Source organism: Pristiophorus japonicus, chromosome 8 (assembly GCF_044704955.1).
Source record: "Pristiophorus japonicus isolate sPriJap1 chromosome 8, sPriJap1.hap1, whole genome shotgun sequence".
In the NCBI taxonomy this organism is placed as follows: Eukaryota; Metazoa; Chordata; class Chondrichthyes; family Pristiophoridae; genus Pristiophorus; species Pristiophorus japonicus.
Window position 1 is genome coordinate 152,236,305 of NC_091984.1, and position 22,179 is coordinate 152,258,483.

The 22,179-nt window shown below is 47.2% G+C and overlaps 1 protein-coding gene across 1 annotated transcript in view; it reads left to right on the forward strand.

Moving 5' to 3' along the window:
* LOC139268197 (probable voltage-dependent R-type calcium channel subunit alpha-1E) overlaps positions 1-22,179 on the forward strand; it is a 952,421-nt gene that overhangs the window by 271,408 nt on the left and 658,834 nt on the right. The window contains exons 5-7 of the mRNA XM_070886246.1: positions 1,639-1,749; positions 3,063-3,146; positions 16,241-16,357. Of these exons, the coding sequence (XP_070742347.1) occupies positions 1,639-1,749; positions 3,063-3,146; positions 16,241-16,357 (312 nt within the window). The remainder of the gene's footprint in view (positions 1-1,638; positions 1,750-3,062; positions 3,147-16,240; positions 16,358-22,179) is intronic.

Here is a 22,179-nt window from a genome sequence, read left to right on the forward strand (position 1 = left end):
ACAGCTCTCTGGGGCAGAGAATTCCATAGATCCACAACCCTCTGAGAGAAGAAATTCCTCCTCATTTCCGTTTTAAATGGGCAACCCCTTATTCTGAAACTATGACCCCTAGTTCTAGATTCTCCCATGAGGGGAAACATCCTCTCTGCATCTATCCTATCAAGCCCCTTCAGTATCTAATACATTTCAATATGATCTCATCTCAGTCTTCTAAACTCCAATGTGTAAAGGCCCAACCTGCTCAACCTTTCTTCATAAGACAACCCCTTCATCTCAGGAATCAACCTAGTGAACCTTCTCTGAACTGCCTCTAATGCAAGTATATTCCTTCCGTATCAAGAGATATGAAGAAAAGGTGGACAAACTGAATTGAGATACAGAGCAGCTATGATCTGATTACAGGCGAATCTGGCTCGAGTGTCTGAAAAGCCTCCTCCTGTTCCTATGTCCATTTGAGTAACTATCACTGGGTAACACTGGATAATAATGGTGAAAACAGGTTAATGCTAGTTAGCACTGGGTCACATTTGGTAGCCCTGGTTAAAATTGGATAACCTGGTTATCACTGATTAATAACTGGGTGTGGCTGAGTCACACTGGCTGTCACTGAATATCTCTGGGTGTCACTCACTTTGGGTGTCACTCACTCTGGGTGTCACTGGCTCACTCTGGGTGTCACCCACTCTGGGTCTCCCTGACACTGGGTGTCACTCACTCTGGGTGTCACTGGCTCATTCTGGGTGCCACTCATTCTGGGTGTCACTCACTCTGGGTATCACTGGCTCACCCTGGGTGTCACTCATTCTGGGTGTCACTCATTCTGGGTGTCACTGTCTCTGGGTGTCACTCACTCTGGGTGTCACTGGCTCACTCTGGGTGTCACTCTCTCTGGGTGTCACTCACTCTGGGTGTCACTGACTCTGGGTGTCACTGGTTCACTCTGGGTGTCACTCATTCTGGATGTCACTCTCTCTGTGTATCACTCACTCTGGGTGTCACTCACTCTGGGTGTCACTCTCTCTGGGTGTCACTCACTTTGGGTGTCACTCAGTCTAGTTGTCACAGACTCTGGGTGTCACTCACTCTGGGTGTCACTCAGCCTGGGTGTCACTCACTCTGGGTGTCGCTGATTCTGGGTGTCTCTGACACTGTAGTCACTCACTTTGGGTGTCACTCACTCTGGGTGTCACTCAGCCTGGGTGTCACAAACTCTGGGTGTCACTCACTCTGGGTGTCACTCACTCTGGGTGTCACAGACTCCGGGTGTCACTGACACTGGGTGTCACTCTCTAAGTGTATCACTCACTCTGGCTGTCACTCACACTGGGTGGGACTGGTTATTTAACCGAGTAATGATTCTCCACCAATATTGACACTGTATAAATGTCCGACATTTGCCGGATGCCTCCACCTTCTCTCCCCAGTCACTCGCCGGATGTGAACTAACCAGCAGGATCAGGGCGCGCGTGTGTTTTAAATTCCCATCGATGTGCCGCCCAGTTTCACTCGGTGTTGACTGGAGGGTTACGTTAAGATTCGGGCTAGGTATTTATGAATTTTGAGGTCGGGAGTCACTGGTGCACGTTTCCTTGTTAGATTGTTTCTGCCCTGACTGTGTCCGTGTGTATTGTATTGCAGCATTATTCTGCCTCCCAAAGCTTCATGAATAGCCTAAAACTGATGAACCTCGCCTTCACCATCGCATTCACACTCGAGTGCATCCTCAAAATCATTGCCTTCGGATTCCTGGTGAGCAAAAAACAACAACGTTATGAGGAAAGCGTTTGATTCAATCTTTGCGAATGAGAAATGGTGGATACAAGGACCTTCCCATCCAGTGTCTCGGTTTGATGGTACAGTGTAGAGGGAGTTTTACTCTGTATCTAATCCGTGCTGTACCTGCCCTGGGAGTGTTTGATAGGACTGTGTAGAGGGAGCTTTACACTGTACCTAACCCGTGCTGTACCTGCCCTGGGAGTGTTTGATGGGACAGTGTAGAGGAAGCTTTACTCTGTATCCAATCCGTGCTGTAGCTGCCCTGGGATGCAGAGGGAGCTTTACTCTGTATCTAACCACATGCTGTACCTGCCCTGTGAGTGTTAGATGGGACAGTGTAGAGGGAGCTTTACTCGATATCTAACCCGTGCTGGACCTACACTGGGATTGTTTGATGGGACTGTGTAGAGGGAGCTTTACTCTGTATCCAACCCATGCTGTACCTGCCCTGGGAGTGTTTGATGGGACTGTGTAGAGGGAGCTTTACTTTGTATCCAACCCGTGCTGTACCTGCACTGGGAGTGTTTGATGGGACAGTGTAGAGGGAGCTTGACTCTGTATCTAACCCATGCTGTACCTGCCCTGGGAGTGTTTGATGGGACAGAGTAGAGGGAGCTTTACTCTGTATCTAACCTGTGCTGTACCTGCCCTGGGAGTGTTTGATGGGACAGTGTAGAGGGAGCTTTACTCTGTATCTAACCTGTGCTGTACCTGCACTGGGAGTGTTTGATGGGACAGTATAGAGGGAGCTTTACTCTGTATCTATCCTGTGCTGTACCTGCACTGGGAGTGTTTGATGGGACAATGTAGAGGGAGCTTTACTCTGTATCTATCCTGTGCTGTACCTGCACTGGGAGTGTTTGATGGGACAGTGTAGAGGGAGCTTTACTCTGTATCTATCCTGTGCTGTACCTGCACTGGGAGTGTTTGATGGGACAATGTAGAGGGAGCTTGACTCTGTATCTATCCTGTGCTGTACCTGCACTGGGAGTGTTTGATGGGACAATGTAGAGGGAGCTTTACTATGAGTACAGAGATAGTGACGTGATGGGGTGGGCGAGAGGGTTATGGGGTTGTGACAGTGGGAAAGCCGATGGGTTGAGTGAGGTCCGACAATTGTACCCAGTCGTGAGGTCCATCCCGATGAGCTTCATCTCAAACTGAGTGTCTGTGAAGCGAATGTGAGTCAGCAGTTACTGCCTGACGGGGATCTTTATCAAGGAGACTGTCGGAGAATGTGTTTCTGCTTGCTATTCTGACATCTTATGTTCATTCCCTCCTCACAGAATTACTTTCGAGACTCCTGGAACATATTTGACTTTGTGACAGTACTGGGCAGCATCAGTGAAATCATTGTTACAGAATGCAAGGTACAATGCTTCAATACAGTATATCTTAGCATGGGAGAAATATCACAGTGAGAGTGTGGGAGAGGGAGTGTGGGAGAGGGAGTGTGGGAGAGAGAGTGTTAGAGAGACTGGGAGAGGGAGTGTGGGAGAGGGAGTGTGGGAGAGGGAGTGTTGGAGAGGGAGTGTTAGAGAGAGTGGGAGAGGGAGTGTGGGAGAGGGAGTGTTAGAGAAAGTGGGAGAGGGAGTGTGGGAGAGAGAGTGTTAGAGAGAGTAGGAGAGGGAGTGTGGGAGAGGGAGTGTGGGAGAGGGAGTGTTAGAGAGAGTGAGAGAGGGAGTGTGGGAGAGGGAGTGTGGGAGAGGGAGTGTTAGAAAGAGTGGGAGAGGGAGTGTGGGAGAGAGAGTGTTAGAGAGAGTGGGAGAGGGAGTGTGGGAGAGGGAGTGTGGGAGAGGGAGTGTTAGAGAGAGTGGGAGAGGGAGTGTGGGAGAGGGAGTGTGGGAGAGGGAGTGTGGGAGAGGGATTATTAGAGAGAGTGGGAGAGGGAGTGTGGGAGAGGGAGTGTGGGAGAGGGAGTATTGGAGAGGGAGTGTTAGAGAGAGTGGGAGAGGGAGTGTGGGAGAGGGAGTGTGGGAGAGGGAGTGTTAGAGAGAGTGGGAGAGGGAGTGTGGGAGAGGGAGTGTTAGAGAGAGTGGGAGAGTAGGAAAGAAAGTGGGAGAGAGGGTGTGGGAGAGAGTATGGGTGGGAGTATGGGAGAGAGTGTGGGAGAGAGAGTGAGAAAGAAAGTGGGAGAGGGAGAGTGGGAGACAGGGTGTGGGAGAGAGGGAGTGGGAGAGAAAGAGTGTGGCAGAGTGGGAGAGAGAGAGTGGGCGAGAGGGTTTGAGAGAGTGTGTGGGAGAGACTGGGACAGGGTATGGGAGAGAGTGTGGGAGTGTATTAGAGAGGGTGTGGGGGAGAGTGTGGGAGAGAGAGTAGGAGAAAGTTTGGAAGAGGGTGTGGGAGAGGGTATCGGAGAGGACAGTGTAAGGGGTTTTCTCAGGGAGTGTTGTTGTGCCTTGGGTTTCTCTCTCTGGGCTTCTGCCCTCACAGCTTATGCCTGGCCTGTGAGTGTCAAACACTCCTAACCCCTTCTTCCCTAGCCTGTGACACACAGTTGAGCGTTTTCGAGGCGCTCCTAGCTTCCCTTACACTGTTCTGACATAAGACTCACGATCAGGAGATGTAATACAATAGAACTGAGACAAGCTGATTCCAAGAGGAACTTTTAGGCTTCCAATTTATTTGACAAGGTGTATCTCAACAAACAGCAATACACCAACAAAATAATCCCCCTAAATCCCACTAAACGGACACAACGAAAATCTTTACACAAGTTTAGCAGTACAATGCCCAACCTCCCACCTTTCCTGGCCTAACTGAGTTGGGAGTTCTGGGGACCAGAGGTTATACTCACTACTGTGCCTTCTGCAGTCTAGTGGTTTGTTTCTTCTATCTTCGGTGTCTTCGGACACTGGTTTTCCTTCAGTGTCGAGAGTCTTGCTGGTTGTGGTTGTTGGATGACGAGGGCAGGGAACCACCCACACTATGTCAGAAACCCCTTTTTATAGCCAGATTATCCAGTCCGCCTTTCCTGCTGAAATCGATTCTTCCCATTGGTGGGCTTTGTGATTTTGAAAAATGCAGCAGTTTTAGATAATTGCGTTTTTTTTCCACTGATGTTAACCTACTCAAGGTTTGAGTGGGTGTTGATTGCGTTGGCCTCCTGTAGCCATTGTGTAGGCCCTTGGGTTGTTTTGGGTTCCCTGGTTTCTAAGGTCTGCATAATTTTCCTCCAATTCAGATTTTCTAACCTACTCAAGGTTTGAGTAGGTGTTAGTTGGGTTGGCCTCCTGTAGCCATTGTGTAGGTTCTTGGTTTGTTTTGGGTTCCCTAGTATTCTGAAGATCTGCATAATTTCCTTCCATAATGTAAACATGGGGAAGACAATAGTCTGATAATGGCTGTGAGTCAGTCCCACAGTTTTCGAGCAAGTGCTCTCCCATTGGCTTGAAAGCCCCATGCTTTGGGCTGACTCTGTCCCACCATTGGCCCTCCGGTGTCCTCCCCCGTCCAATCACTGCTCTGCCAAAGTCAAACTGTATCGGTTTCAATTCACAGCACAGACTGATCCCACAGCCCTTTTCCTTCTGGGTAAAATGAGGGGGTTTTTGTCCTCTCCTACAGGATCACAGTGAGGGAGATTATGAGTGACACTAAAAGGGTAGATGGTCACTGAGGGACATGGGGGAACATCTGTGGTATTCGGCGGGACTGATGGAGAAAAGGGTCACTGACGGGAAAGTTACAGGGGTACAGGGTTATGAAGTGAGGAGAGTAAGAGAGGGGTATGGGGCATTGTTCGATGTCAGAGTCGAGGGCTACTGACAGGGTCGAGGTGTTATTTTGGGCTCGGAGTGGAGGGCCCTACCAATTGTGTGTTGCTTGTTTCAGTGCCAAGGTGTGAAAAGTGGAAAGTGGATAATCTCAATACCCTGTGACAGAGCAGTGAGAGAACAGAGAGCGATGGGACGGGCTTCACTCGAACCATGCTGGGACCTGTGTCCGAGCGAATTGAATTACTCATGCTATAGAGAGGGCTTTCAACTAAATAGCGAGGGGGAGGGTTCAGGTGAGCGGAAATTTAAAAAGTCAAAGAGCAAGGAGAAGGCAATAGAGCAGGGTAGCACTGGGGGAAATGATAACCAGAGCATGACAGGAATGGACAGAATGTATAAACATAAGATTGTATGAAAAATAGAGGTCAAAGCAGGAAAATTGGTTAACAGACTAAATTAAAAGCTCATTAATTGAATGCACACAGCATTTGTAACAAGATCGATGAGTTGACGGCACAAATAGATATAAATGGATGTGATCTGATCGTCATTACAGAGACATGTTTGCAACATGACCAAGGCTGGGAACTGAATATTCAGGGGTATTTGACATTTCAAAAGGAAAAACTGAAAAAGCAGGAAACTATAGACGAGTTAGCCTAACATCTGTTGTTGGGAAAATGCTAGAGTCCATTATTAAAGAAACAGTAGCAGGACATTTGGAAAAGCAGAAATCAATCAAGCAGAGTCAGCATGGTTTTATGAAAGGGAAATCGTGTGCTGCAGTACAGAGGGACCTGGGGGTACTTGTGCATGAAACACAAAACTTTAGTATGCAGGTACAGCAGGTGATCAGGAAGGCCAATGGAATCTTGGCCTTTGTTGCAAAGAGGAAGGAGTATAAAAGAGGGAGGTCTTGCTACAGCTATACAGGGTATTGGTGAGGTCACACCTGGAATACTGCATGCAATTTTGGTTTCCATATTTACGAAAGGATATACTTTTAGACTGACTTTTAGATTGGTTTAATTGGCAGCGAACTACTAAGTAGCTGTTTGGTGTTTAAGTAAATTTTAGTAAGTAAATTAATTTAAGGGTTAAATCATGGCAGGAGAGCTCAGACCCGTGTCATGTTCCTCCTGTGCTGTGTGGGAAATCGGGGACACTTCCAGTGTCCCTGACTACTTTGTGTGCGGGAAGTGTGTCCAGCTGCAGCTGCTGACAGATCGCATGGCGGCACTGGAGCTGCGGATGGACTCACTCTGGAGCATGCGCGATGCTGAAAATGTTGTGGATAGCACATTTAGTGAGTTGGTCACACCGCAGGTAAGGGTTAGGACAGATAGTGAATGGGTGACCAAGAGACAAGGCAAGAGCAGGAAGGTAGTGCAGGAGTCCCCTGCGGTCATCTCCCTCCAAAACAGATATACTGTTGGGGGAGATGATTTACCAGGGGAAGGCATCAGCAGCCAGGTTCATGGTACCATGGGTGGCTCTGCTGCACAGAAGGGCAGCAAAAAGAGTGGGAGAGCTATAGTGATAGGGGACTCTATTGTAAGGGGAATAGATAGGAGTTTCTGCGGCCGCAACTGAGACTCCAGGATGGTATGTTGCCTCACTGGTGCAAGGGTCAAGGATGTCTCAGAGCGGCTGCAGAGCATTCTGGAGAGCGAGGGTGAACAGCCAGTTGTCGTGGTACATGTAGGTACCAACGATATAGGTAAGAAGCGGGAAGAGGTCCTACAAGCTGAATTTAGGGAGCTAGGAGTTACATTTAAAAATAGGACCTCAAAGGTAGTAATCTCTGGATTGCTATCAGTGCCACGTGCGACTCAGAGTAGAGGGAGCAGGAGAGTTAGAATAAATACGTGGCTTGAGCAGTGGTGCAAGAGGGAGCGATTCAAATTCCTGGGACATTAGAACCAGTTCTGGGGGAAGTGGGATCTGCACAAAAGGGACGGTCTGCACTTGGGCAGGACTGGAACTGATGTCCTGGGGATAACATTTGCTAATGCAGTTCGGGAGTGTTTAAACTAATATGGCAGGGGGATGGGAACCTATGCAGCGAGACAGGGTGAAGTAATATGGAGTCAGAAACAGATGGTTGAAAGGTAAAAAGCAATAGTGGAAGGCCGAGTAAACAAAGGCAAGAAACAAAAAGGGCCACACTACATCACAATTCGAAAAGGACAAAGGGTGTTAAAAAAACAAGCCTGAAGGCTTTGTGTCTTAATACAAGGAGTATCCGTAATAAAGGGGATGAATTAACTGTGCAAATAGATGTTAACAGATATGATGTGATTGGGATTACAGAGACGTGGTTCCAGGATGATCAGGGCTGGGAACTCAAATTCCAGGGGTATTCAACATTCAGGAAGGATAGAATAAAAGGAAAAGGAGGTGGGGTAGCATTGCTGGTTAAAAGAAGATTAATGCAATAGTTAGGAAGGACATTAGCTTGGATGATGTGGAATCTCTATGGGTAGAGCTACAGAACACCAAAGGGCAAAAAACGTTAGTGGGAGTTGTGTACAGACCTCCAAACAGTAATAGTGATGTTGGGGAGGGCATCTAACAGGAAATTAGGGGTGCATGCATTAAAGGTGCAGCAGTTATCATGGGTGACTTTAATATGCATATAGATTGGGCTAACCAAACTGGAAGCAATACGGTGGAGGAGGATTTCCTGGAGTGCATAAGGGATGGTTTTCTAGACCAATATGTCGAGGAACCAACTAGGGGGGAGGCCATCTTAGACTGGGTGTTGTGTAATGAGAGAGGATTAATTAGCAATCTCGTTGTGCGAGGCCCCTTGGGGAAGAGAGACCATAATATGGTGGAATTCTGCATTAGGATGGAGAATGACACAGTTAATTCAGAGACCATGGTACAGAACTTAAAGAAGGGTAACTTTGAAGGTATGAGGCGTGAATTGGCGAGGCTAGATTGGCGAATGATACTTAAGGGGTTGACAGTGGATGGGCAATGGCAGACATTTAGAGACCGCATGGATGAACTACAACAATTGTACATCCCTGTCTGGCGTAAAAATAAAAAAGGGAAGGTGACTCAACTGTGGCTATCAAGGGAAATCAGGGATAGTATTAAAGCCAAGGAAGTGGCATACAAATTGTCCAGAAATAGCAGCGAACCCAGGGACTGGGAGAAATTTAGAAGAGGGGGACAAAGGGTTTGATTAGGGCAGGGAAAATAGAGTACGAGAGGAAGCTTGCAGGGAACATTAAGACGGACTGCAAAAGCTTCTATAGATATGGAAAGAAAAAAAGGTTAGTAAAGACAAATGTAGGTCCCCTGCAGTCAGAATCAGGGGAAGTCATAACTGGGAACAAAGTAATGGCAGACCAATTGAACAAGTACTTTGGTTCGGTATTCACTAAGGAGGACACAAACAACCTTCCGGATATAAAAGGGGTCAGAGGATCTAGTAAGAAGGAGGAACTGAGGGAAATCCTTATTAGTCGGGAAATTGTGTTGGGGAAATTGATGGGATTGAAGGCCGATAAGTCCCCAGGGCCTGATGGACTGCATCCCAGAGTACTTAAGGAGGTGGCCTTGGATATAGCGGCTGCATTGACAGTCATTTTTCAACATTCCATAGATTCTGGATTAGTTCCTATGGAGTGGAGGGTAGCCAATGTAACCCCACTTTTTAACAAAGGAGGGAGAGAGAAAACAGGGAATTATAGACCGGTCAGCCTGACATCGGTAGTGGGTAAAATGATGGAATCAATTATTAAGGATGTCATAGCAGCATTTTTGGAAAGAGGTGACATGATAGGTCCAAGTCAGCATGGATTTGTGAAAGGGAAATCATGCTTGACAAATCTTCTGGAATATTTTGAGGATGTTTCCAGTAGAGTGGACAAGGGAGAACCAGTTGATGTGGTGTATTTGGACTTTCAGAAGGCTTTCGACAAGGTCCCACACAAGAGATTAATGTGCAAAGTTAAAGCACATGGGATTGGGGTAGTGTGCTGACGTGGTTTGAGAACTGGTTGGCAGACAGGAAGCAAAGAGTAGGAGTAAATGGGTACTTTTCAGAATGGCAGGCAGTGACTAGTAGGGTGCCGCAAGGTTCTGTGCTGGGGCCCCAGCTGTTTACATTGTACATTAATGATTTAGACGAGGGGATTAAATGTAGTATCTCCATATTTGCGGATGACACTATGTTGGGTGGCTGTGTGAGCTGCGAGGAGGATGCTATGAGGCTGCAGAGTGACTTGGATAGGTTAGGTGAGTGGGCAAATGCATGGCAGATGAAGTATAATGTGGATAAATGTGAGGTAATCCACTTTGGTGGTAAAACAGAGCGACAGACTATTATCTGAATCGTGACAGATTCGGAAAATGGGAGGTGCAACGAGACCTGGGTGTCATGGTACATCAGTCATTGAAGGTTGGCATGCAGGTACAGCAGGTGGTTAAGAAAGCAAATGGCATGTTGGCCTTCATAGCGAGGGGATTTGAGTACAGGGGCAGGGAGGTGTTACTACAGTTGTACAGGGCCTTGGTGAGGCCACACCTGGAGTATTGTGTACAGTTTTGGTCTCTTAACTTGAGGAAGGACATTCTTGCTATTGAGGGAGTGCAGCGAATGTTCACCAGACTGATTCCCGGGATGGTGGGACTGACATATCAATAAAGACTGGATCAACTGGGCTTGTATTCACTGAAGTTCAGAAGAATGAGAGGAGATCTCATAGAAATGTTTAAAATTCTGACGGGTTTAGAGAGGTTAGATGCAGAAAGAATGTTCCCAATGTTGGGCAAGTCCAGAACCAGGGGTCACAGTCTAAGGATAAGGGATAAGCCATCTCGGACCGAGATGAGGAGAAACTTCTTCACCCAGAGAGTGGTGAACCTGTGGAATTCTCTACCACAGAAAGTTGTTGAGGCTAATTCACTAAATATATTCAAAAAGCAGTTAGATGTAGTCCTTACTACTGGGGGAATCAAAGGGTATGGTGATAAAGCAGGAATGAGGAACTGAAGTTGCATGTTCAGCCATGAACTCATTGAATGGCGGTGCAGGCTTGAAGGGCCGAATGGCCTACTCTTGCACCTATTTTTTATGTTTCTATGTTTCTTGCTTTGGAGGCAGTTCACAGAAGGTTCACAAGTTTGATTCCGGGGATGAGGGGGTTGACTTATGAAGAACGATTGAGTAGGTTGGGCCGCTACTCATTGGAGTTCAGAAGAATGAGAGGTGATCGTATATCGAACCGTATAAGATTATGAGGGGGCTTGACAAGGTGGATGCAGAGAGGATGTTTCCACTGATGGGAGAGACTAGAACGAGAGGACATAATCATAGAAAGAGAAACATAGAAAATAGGTGCAGGACTAGGCCATTCGGCTCTTCGATTCAATATGATCATGGCTGATCATGCACCTTCGGTACCCCACTCCTGCCTTCTCTCCATACCCCCTGGTCCCTTTAGCCATAAGGGCCACATCTAACTCCTTTTTGAATATATCCAATGAACTGGCCTCAACAACTTTCTGTGGTGGAGAATTTCATAGGTTCACAATTCTCTGCGTGAAAAAGTTTCCCATCTCGGTCCTATATGGCTTACCCCTTATCCTTAGACTGTGCCCCCTGGTTCTGGCTTCCCCAACATCGGGAACATTCTTCCTGCATCTAACCTGTCCAATCCCGTCAGAATTTTATATGCTTCTATGAGATCCTCTCTCATTCTTCTAAATGCCAGTGAATATAAGTGTAATCGATCCAGTCTTTCTTCATATGTCAGTCCTGCCATCCCGGGAATCAGTCTGGTGAACCTTCCCTCAACAGCAAGAATGTCCTTCCTCGGTTTAGGAGACCAAAACTAGAGACAATACTCAAGGTGTGGTCACACCAAGGCTCTGTACAACTGCATTAAACCTCCCTGCTCCTATACTCAAATCCTCTCGCTATGAAGGCCAACATGCCATTTGCTTTCTTTACTGCCTGCTGTACCTGCATGCCAACATTCAATGACTCATGTACCATGACACCCAGGTCTTGTTGCACCTCCACTTTTCCTAATCTGTCACCATTCAGATAATAATCTGCCTTCCTGTTTTTGCCACCTAAGTGGATAACCTCACATTTATCCACATTATACTGCAGCTGCCATGCATTTGCCGACTCACCTAACCTGTTCAAGTCACCCTGCAGCCTCTTAGCATCCTCCTAACAGCTCACACCACCACCCAGCTTAGTGTCATCTGCAAACTTGGAGATATTACATTCAATTTCTTTGTCTAAATCATTAATATATATTGTAAATAGCTGGGGTCCCAGCACTGAACCTTGTGGTACCCCTCTAGTCACTGCCTGCCATTCTGAAAAGGACCCGTTTATTCCCACTCTTTGCTTCCTGTCTGCCAACCAGTTCTCTATCCACGTCAATGCATTACCCCCAATTCCATGTGCCTTAATTTTGCACACTAATCTCTTGTGTGGGACCTTCTCAAAAGAACTTTTGAAAGTCCAAATACACCACATCCACTGGTTCTCCCTTCTACTCTACTAGTTGCATCCTTAGAATAAGGGGCCGCCCATTTAAAACTGAGATAAGAAGAAATTTCTTCTCTCAGAGGGTTGTGTATCTGTGGAATTCGCTGTCTCAGAGAGCTGTGGAAGCTGGGACATTGAATAAATTTAAGACAGAAATAGACAGTTTCTTAAACGATAAGGGAATAAGGGGTTATGGGGAGCGGGCAGGGAAGTGGACCTGACTCCATGATTAGATCAGCCATGATCGTATTAAATGGCAGAGCAGGCTCGAGGGGCCAAATGGCCCACTCCTGCTCCTATTTTTTATGTTCTTATGTTTGACAAATTTGCTGGAGATCTTTGAGGATGTAACGAGCAGGGTGGATAAGGGGGAACCAGTGGATGTGCTGTATTTGGATTTCCCGAAGCATTCGATAAGGTGACACGTAAAAGGTGACTGCACAAGATAAAAATTCATGAGGTTGGGGGTCATATATTAGCATGGATAGAGGATTGGCTAATGAACAGAAAACTGCGAATCGTGATAAATGGGTCATTTTCCAGTTGGTAAACAGTAACTAGTGAGGTGCTGCAGGGATCAGTGCTGGGTCTTCAACTAATTACAATCTATATTAATGACTTGGATGAAGGGACCGAGTGTACTGTAGCCAAGTTTGCTGATGATATAAAGATAGGCGGGAAAGCAAATTATGAGGACACAAAAATCTGCAAAGGGATATAGACAGGCTAAGTGAGTGAGCAAAAATTGGCAGATGGAGTATAATGTGGGAAAATATGAGGTTATCCACTTTGGCAGAAAAAATAGAAAAGCAAATTATAATTTAAATGGAGAAAAATTACAAAATGCTGCAGTACAGAGACACCTGGGGGTCCTTGTGCATGAAACACAAAAAGTTAGCATGCAGGTACAGCAAGTAATCAGGAAGGCAAATGGAATGTTGGCCTTTATTGCAAGGTGGATAGAGTATAAAAGCAGAGAAGTCCTGCTACAACTGTACAGGGTATTGGTGAGGCCACACCTCGAGTACTGCGTACAGTTTTGGTCTCCGTGTTTAAGGAAGGATATACTTGCATTGGAGGCTGTTCAGAGAAGGTTCACTAGGTTGATTCCGGAGATGAGCGGGTTGACTTATGAAGATAGGTTGTGTAGGTTGGGACTATACACATTGGAGTTCAGAAGAATGAAAGGTGATCTGATTGAACTTATAAGATAATGAGGGGGCTCGACAAGGTGGATGCAGAGAGGGTATTTCCACTCATAGGGGAAACTAAAACTAGGGGACATAGTCTCAGAATAAGGGGCCACCCATTAAAAACTGAGTTGAGAGCGAGATGAGGAGGAATTTATTCTCTGAGGTTTGTAAATCTGTGGAATTATCTGCCCCAGAGAACTGTAGAGGCTGGGTCATTGAATATATTTAAGGTGGAGATAGATAGATTTTTAAGCAATAAGGGAGTTATGGGGGCGGGCAGGGAAGTGGAGCTGAGTCCATGATCAGATTAGCCATGATTTTATTAAATGGCGGTGCAGGCTCGAGGGGCCATGTGGCCTACTCCTGTTCCTATTTCTTATGTTCTTATGCAAAGGAAAAGGAGGCAGTGTCGCTCTGTCAATAACGGAGGAGATCAGTGCAGAAGTGAGAAATGATATTGGCTCAGAACATCAAGATGTTGAATCTGTTTGGGTGGAGATAAGAAATAATAAAGGGAAGAAGTCACTGGTGGGCGTAGTCTACAGTCCCCTAACAGTAATTACAGTTGGCCGGGTTATAAATCAAGAAATAATGCAGGCTTTTAAGAAAGGTGTGGCAATAATCATAAGCGATTTTCATCTTCATATTGATTGGACAAGTCAAATTGGCCAAGGAAGCTTTGAGGAAGATTTGATAGAGTGTATCCAGGATGGTTTCTTTGAACAGTAGACTGTAGAACCAACCAAGGTGTAGAGTAACTTAGATCTGATACTGTGTAATGAGACAGGATTAATAAATGATCTCCTAGTAAAGGATCCTTTCGGAAAGAGTGATCATAGCATGGTTGAATTTCAAATTCAGTTCGAGGGTGAGAAAGTTGGGTCTCAACCAATGTCCTAAGCTTAAATAAAGGAGACTTCAAAGGGATGAAGGCAGAGTTGGCTAAAGTGTACTGGGAAAATAGATTAAAGGATAAGACAATAAATAAGCAGTGGCAGATATTGAAGGAGATATTTCATAACTCTCAGCAAAGATATATTCCAGTGAGAAGGAAAGGCTATAAGAGAAGGGATAACCATCCGTGACTAACTAAGGAAATAAAGGATGGTATCAAATTGAAAACAAGGGCATACAAAGTAGGCAAGACGAGTGGGAGGCCAGAGGATTGGGATTGTTTTGTAAAATAGCAAAGGACGACTCACAAAATAATAAAGAGAGGGAAGATAGATTATGAGAGTAAACTAACAAGAAATATAAAAAGAGACAGCAAGAGCTTCTACAGGTACATAAAAAAGAAGAGGGTAGCGAATGTAAATGTTGGTCCCCTGGAGGATGAGACTGGGGAATTAATAATGGGGAACAGGGAAATGGCAGAGACTTTGAACAAATATTTTTTATCGGTCTTCATGGTAGAAGACACTAAAAACATCCCAATAATGCATAATCATGGGGCTATAGGGAGGGGGGATCTTCATAAAATCACTATCACTAAAGAAAAAGTACTCGGTAAAATAATGGGACCAAAGGTGGACTAGTCCTCTGGACCTGATGGCCTGCATCCTAGGGTCTTAAAAGAAGTGGCTGCAGAGATAGTGGATGTAATCTATCAAAATTCCTTGGATTCTGGGGAGGTCCCAGCGGATTAAAAAAATGCAAATGTAACGCCCCTATTTAAAAAAGGAGGGAGACAGAAAGTAGGAAATTATAGACCAGTTAGCCTAACATCTGTTGTTGGGAAAATGCTGGAGTCCATTATTAAAGAAGCAGTAGCAGGACATTTGGAAAAGCATCATTCAATCAGGCAGAGTCAGCATGGGTTTAGGAAAGGGAAATCATGTTTGACACATTTGCTGGAATTCTTTGAGGATGTAATGAGCAGGGTGGATAAGGGGAACCAGTGGATGTGGTGTATTTGCCAGAAGGCATTCGATAAGGTGCCACATAAAAGCTTACTGCTCAAGATGAGAGCTCACGGGGTTGGTGGTAATATATTAGCTTGGATAGAGGATTGGGACCGAGTGTAATGTAGCCAAGTTTGTTGATGATACAAAGATGGGTGGGAAAGCAAGTTGTGAGGAGGACACAAAGAATCTGCAAAGGGATACAGACAGGCTAAGTGAGTGGGCAAAATTTGGCAGATGGAGTATAATGTGGGCAAGTGTGAGGTTACCCATTTTGGCAAGAAAAATAAAAAAACAAATTATTATTTAAATGAAGAGAGATTACAAAGTGCTCCACTACAGAGGGACCTGGGGGGTCCTTGTACATGAAACACAAGAAGTTAGTATGCAGGTACAGCAAGTAATTAGGAAGGCAAATGGAATGTTGGCCTTAATTGCAAGGGGGATAGAGTATAAAAGCAGGGAAGTCCTGCTACATCTGTACAGGGTATTTTTGAGGCCACACCTGGAGTACTGCGTACTGTTTGGGTCTTCTTATTTAAGGAAGGCTATACTTGCATTGGAGGCAGTTCAGAGAAGGTTCACTAGGTTAATTCCTGAGATGAAGGGGTTGACCTATGAAGAAAGGTTGAGCAGGTTGGGCCTATACTCATTGGAGTTTAGAAGAATGAGAGGTGATCCTATTGGAACATATAAGATTCTGAAGGAGCTTGACAGGGTAGATGTACAGAGGATGTTTCCCCTCGTGGAGGAATCTGGAACTAGGGGCATAGTTTCTGAGTAAGTGGTTGTCCACTTAAACCGGAAATGAGGAGGAATTTCTTCTCTCAGAGGGTTGTGAATCTGTGGAATTCTCTGCCCCAGGGAGCTGTGGAGGCTGAGCCATTGAATATATTTAAGGTGGAGATGGACAGATTTTTGAACAATAGGGGTGTCAAGGTTTATGGGGAGTGGGCAGGGAAATGGAGCTGAGGCCATGATCAGATCAGCCATGATTTCATTCGATGGCGGTGCAGGCTCGAGGGGCCAAATGGCCTCGTCCTGCTCCTATTTCTTATGTTCTTATAACTGTGTGACTGATGGTGAAAGGATTGCATTTGGTCTAATGCTGCAATCTCTCTGCAGTTGAAGTTTGTGACGCTGAGCTTCCTGAAGCTGTTCCGTGCTGCCCGCCTGATCAAGCTGCTTCGCCAAGGCTACACCATCCGCATCCTGCTCTGGACCTTTGTGCAGTCCTTCAAGGTACAAGAGCCACCCAAATACTTCCACTCACTCAAACGCAAAGGGATCCAGCAACATCACATTCAGCAAACTCCCGAGATCGATACAGGAGAGAGAGTCCATCGTGCAAGTCCAGCTACAGACCCATCATTCCTCTTCATCAAGGCTCCAAATTTGTTAGCTCCTCATAGACCCCATTGTGAAGGCTGATCACTCTTCCTGGCATCAGTCCTAAACTCTCCTTTCCACAGTCTTAGACGCTGTCCCTGGCTCTTATATCCTGACAGGAGAGTCACGGCAGATCCATCTGACAGCAAACCTGCACTTCCATGGCTAGCTCTCTGCTCTTGATATTGGTGCACTGGTAAGGTATTGCTGCACTGTTGAGGTATCGGTGCAATGGTCAGGTATCGGTGCAATGGTGAGGTATTGGTGCAACGGTGAGGTATCGGTGCAATGGTCAGATATTGGTACACTGGTCAGGTAACGGTGTACTGGTCAGGCATTGGTGCACTGGTCAGGTATTGGTGCACTGGTCATTTATTGGTGCAATGGTCATGTATTGGTGCACTGGTCAGGTATAGGTGTACTGGTGAGGTATCGGTGCACTGGTCAAGTATTGGTGCACTGGTCAGGTATTGGTGTAATGGTCAGGTATTGTTGCAATGGTAAGGTATTGGTGCAATGGTCAGGGATTGTTGCACTGGTGAGGTATTGGTGCAATGGTCAGTTATCGTGCAATGGTCTGTTATTGTGCAATGGTCAGATATCGGTGCAAGGGTGTGTTATTGGTGCAACGGTGAGGTATCGGGGCAATGGTCAGATATTGGTGCAATGTTCAGGTATTGGTGCACTGATCAGATATCGGAGCAATGGTGGGATATTGGTGTAATGGTCAGGTATTGGTGCACTAGTGAGGTATTGGTACCCTGTTGAGTTGTAGTTGCAATGGTGAGGTATCGGTGCAATGTTGCAGTATCGGTGCAATGTTGAGGTATCGGTGCAATGGTGAGGTATCGGTGCAATGGTCAGGTATCGGTGCACTGGTCAGGTATTGGTGCACTAGTGGGGTATTGGTACCCTGGTGAGGTATCGGTGCAATGGTGAGGTATCGGTGCAATGGTGAGGTAACGTTGCACTGGTCAGGTAATGGTGGAATGGTCAGGGATTGGTGCGATGGTCAGGTATCGGTGCAATGGTGGGATATTGGTGCAGTGGTCAAGTATCGGTGCAATGGTCAGGTATCGGTGCAATGGTCAGGTATTGGTGCAATGGTCAGGTATTGGTGAAATGGTCAGGTTTTGGTGCAATGGTCAGGGATTGCTGCAATGGTGCGGTATCGGTGCACTGGTGTGGTGTCGGTGCACTGGTCAGGTATTGGTGCACTGGTCAGGTATAGGTGCAATGCTCAGGCATTGGTGCACTGGTCAGGTATTTGTGCACTGGTCAGGTATAGGTACACTGGTCAGGTATTGGTGCAATGGTGCGGTATCGGTGCAATGGTCAGGTATTGTTGCAATAGTCAGGTATTGTTGCAATGGTGAGGTATCGGTGCAATGGTGAGGTATCGGTGCAATGGTGAGGTATCGGTGCAATGGTGAGGTCTCGGTGCAATGGTGAGGTATCGGTGCAATGGTCAGGTATTGGTGCACTGGTGAGATATCGGTGCAATGGTGAGGTTTCGGTGCAATGGTGAGGTATCGGTGCAATGGTGAGGTATCGGTGCAATGGTGAGGTCTCGGTGCAATGGTGAGGTATCGGTGCACTGGTCAGGTATTGATGCAATGGTCAGGTATAGGTTCACTGGTCAGGTATAGGTGCAATGGTCAGGTCTCGGTGCAATGGTGAGGTATCGGTGCAATGGTGAGGTATCGGTGCAATGGTCAGGTATCGGTGCAATGGTCAGGTATCGGTGCAATGGTCAGGTATCGGTGCAATGGTGAGTTATTGGTGCAATGGTCAGGTGTTGGTGCAATGGTGAGGTACTGTTGCACTGGCCAGGTGAAGGTGCAATGGTAAGGTATTGGTACAATGGTCAGGTATTGGTGCAATGGTGGGGTATTGGTGCACTGGTCAGGGATTGGTGCACTGGTCAGGAATTGGTGCAATGGTCAGGCATTAGTGCAATGGTCAGGTCTAGGTGTACCAGTGGGGTATTGGTACAATGGCCAGGTATCGGTGCAATGGTGAGGTCTCGGTGCAATGGTGAGGTATCGGTGCACTGGTCAGGTATTGATGCAATCGTCAGGTATAGGTTCACTGGTCAGGTATAGGTGCAATGGTCAGGTCTCGGTGCAATAGTCAAGTATCGGTGCAATGGTGAGGTATCGGTGCAATGGTGAGGTATCGGTGCAATGGTGAGGTCAAGGTGCAATGGTGAGGTATCGGTGCACTGGTCAGGTATTGATGCAATGGTCAGGTATAGGTTCACTGGTCAGGTATAGGTGCAATGGTGAGGTATCGGTGCAATGGTGAGGTATCGGTGCAATGGTGAGGTATCGGTGCAATGGTGAGGTATCGGTGCAATGGTGAGGTATCGGTGCAATGGTGAGGTATCGGTGCAATGGTCAGGTATCGGTGCAATAGTCAAGTATCGGTGCAATGGTGAGTTATTGGTGCAATGGTCAGGTGTTGGTGCAATGGTGAGGTATAGGTGCACTGGTCAGGTTTCGGTGCAATGGTCAGGTTTTGGTGCACTGGTCAGGTATTGTTGCACTGGTCAGGTACTGTTGCACTGGCCAGGTGAAGGTGCAATGGTAAGGTATTGGTGCAATGGTCAGGTATTGGTGCAATGGTGGGGTATTGGTGCACTGGTCAGGGATTGGTGCACTGGTCAGGTTTTGGTGCACTGGTCAGGTATTGTTGCACTGGTCAGGTACTGTTGCACTGGCCAGGTGAAGGTGCAATGGTAAGGTATTGGTACAATGGTCAGGTATTGGTGCAATGGTGGGGTATTGGTGCACTGGTCAGGGATTGGTGCACTGGTCAGGAATTGGTGCAATGGTCAGGCATTAGTGCAATGGTCAGGTCTAGGTGTACCAGTGGGGTATTGGTGCAATGGTCAGGTATCGGTGCAATGGTCAGGTATGGGTGCACTGGTCAGGTATGAGTGCACTGGTCAGGTATCGGTGCAATGGTCAGGTATAGGTACACTGGTCAGTTATCTGTGCACTGGTCAGGTATCTGTGCACTGGTCAGGCAATGGTGCACTGGTCAGGTAATGGTGCACTGGTCAGGTATCGGTGTGCTGGTCGGGTATCGGTGCAATGGTGAGGTATTGATGCACTGGTGAAGTATTGGTACAATGGTCAGGTATTGTTGCACTGGTGGGGTACTGTTACCCTGGTGAGTTATAGGTGCAATGGTGAGGTATCGGTGCAATGGTGAGGTATCGGTGCAATGGTCAGGTATCGGTGTACTGGTCAGGTATCAGTGCACTGGTCAGGTATCGGTGCACTGGTCAGGTATCGGTGCAATGGTCAGGTATCGGTGTAATGGTCAGGTATCGGTGCACTGGTCAGGGATTTGTGCGATGGTCAGGTATAGGTGCACTGGTCAGGTATCTGTGCACTGGTCAGGTATCGGTGCACTGGTCAGGTATCGGTGCACTGGTCAGGTAATGGTGCACTGGTCAGGTATATGTGCACTGGTCAGGTATAGGTGCACTGGTCGGGTATCGGTGCACTGGTCGGGTATTGGTGCACTGGTCAGGTATCGGTGCAATGGTCAGGTATCGGTGCAATGGCCCGGTATCGGTGCACTGGTCAGGTATCAGTGCAATGGTCATGTATCGGTGCAATGGTCAGGTATTTGTGAACTGGCCAGGTATCTGTGCACTGGCCAGGTATCGGTGCAATGGTGGGGTATTGGTGCAATGGTCAGGTATCTGTGCACTGGCCAGGTATCTGTGCACTGGCCAGGTATCGGTGCAATGGTCAGGTATCGGTGCAATGGTCAGGTATTGGTGCACTGCTCATGTATCGGTGCAATGGTCATGTATCGGTGCTATGGTCAGGTATTGGTGCAATGGTCAGGGATTGATGCAATGGTGCGCTATCGGTGCACTGGTGCAATATCGGTGCACTGGTCAGGTATAGGTGCAAGGTTGGGTATTGGTACAATGGTCAGGTATTGGTGCAATGGTCAGGTATCGGTGTGACAGTCATTGAATGGTGGAATGGTCAGGTATTGGTGCAGTGGTCAAGTATCAGTGCACTGGTCAGGTATCGGTGCAATGGTGGGGTATCGGTTCAATGGTGGGCTATTGGTGCAATGGTCAGGTATCGGTGCAATGGTCAGGTATCGGTGCAATGGTGGGGTATCGGTGCAATGGTGAGGTCTCGGTGCAATGGTGAGGTATCGGTGCACTGGTCAGGTATTGATGCAATGGTCAGGTATAGGTTCACTGGTCAGGTATAGGTGCAATGGTCAGGTCTCGGTGCAATGGTGAGGTATCGGTGCAATGGTGAGGTATCGGTGCAATGGTCAGGTATCGGTGCAATGGTCAGGTATCGGTGCAATGGTCAGGTATCGGTGCAATGGTGAGTTATTGGTGCAATGGTCAGGTGTTGGTGCAATGGTGAGGTACTGTTGCACTGGCCAGGTGAAGGTGCAATGGTAAGGTATTGGTACAATGGTCAGGTATTGGTGCAATGGTGGGGTATTGGTGCACTGGTCAGGGATTGGTGCACTGGTCAGGAATTGGTGCAATGGTCAGGCATTAGTGCAATGGTCAGGTCTAGGTGTACCAGTGGGGTATTGGTACAATGGCCAGGTATCGGTGCAATGGTGAGGTCTCGGTGCAATGGTGAGGTATCGGTGCACTGGTCAGGTATTGATGCAATCGTCAGGTATAGGTTCACTGGTCAGGTATAGGTGCAATGGTCAGGTCTCGGTGCAATAGTCAAGTATCGGTGCAATGGTGAGGTATCGGTGCAATGGTGAGGTATCGGTGCAATGGTGAGGTCAAGGTGCAATGGTGAGGTATCGGTGCACTGGTCAGGTATTGATGCAATGGTCAGGTATAGGTTCACTGGTCAGGTATAGGTGCAATGGTGAGGTATCGGTGCAATGGTGAGGTATCGGTGCAATGGTGAGGTATCGGTGCAATGGTGAGGTATCGGTGCAATGGTGAGGTATCGGTGCAATGGTGAGGTATCGGTGCAATGGTCAGGTATCGGTGCAATAGTCAAGTATCGGTGCAATGGTGAGTTATTGGTGCAATGGTCAGGTGTTGGTGCAATGGTGAGGTATAGGTGCACTGGTCAGGTTTCGGTGCAATGGTCAGGTTTTGGTGCACTGGTCAGGTATTGTTGCACTGGTCAGGTACTGTTGCACTGGCCAGGTGAAGGTGCAATGGTAAGGTATTGGTGCAATGGTCAGGTATTGGTGCAATGGTGGGGTATTGGTGCACTGGTCAGGGATTGGTGCACTGGTCAGGTTTTGGTGCACTGGTCAGGTATTGTTGCACTGGTCAGGTACTGTTGCACTGGCCAGGTGAAGGTGCAATGGTAAGGTATTGGTACAATGGTCAGGTATTGGTGCAATGGTGGGGTATTGGTGCACTGGTCAGGGATTGGTGCACTGGTCAGGAATTGGTGCAATGGTCAGGCATTAGTGCAATGGTCAGGTCTAGGTGTACCAGTGGGGTATTGGTGCAATGGTCAGGTATCGGTGCAATGGTCAGGTATGGGTGCACTGGTCAGGTATGAGTGCACTGGTCAGGTATCGGTGCAATGGTCAGGTATAGGTACACTGGTCAGTTATCTGTGCACTGGTCAGGTATCTGTGCACTGGTCAGGCAATGGTGCACTGGTCAGGTAATGGTGCACTGGTCAGGTATC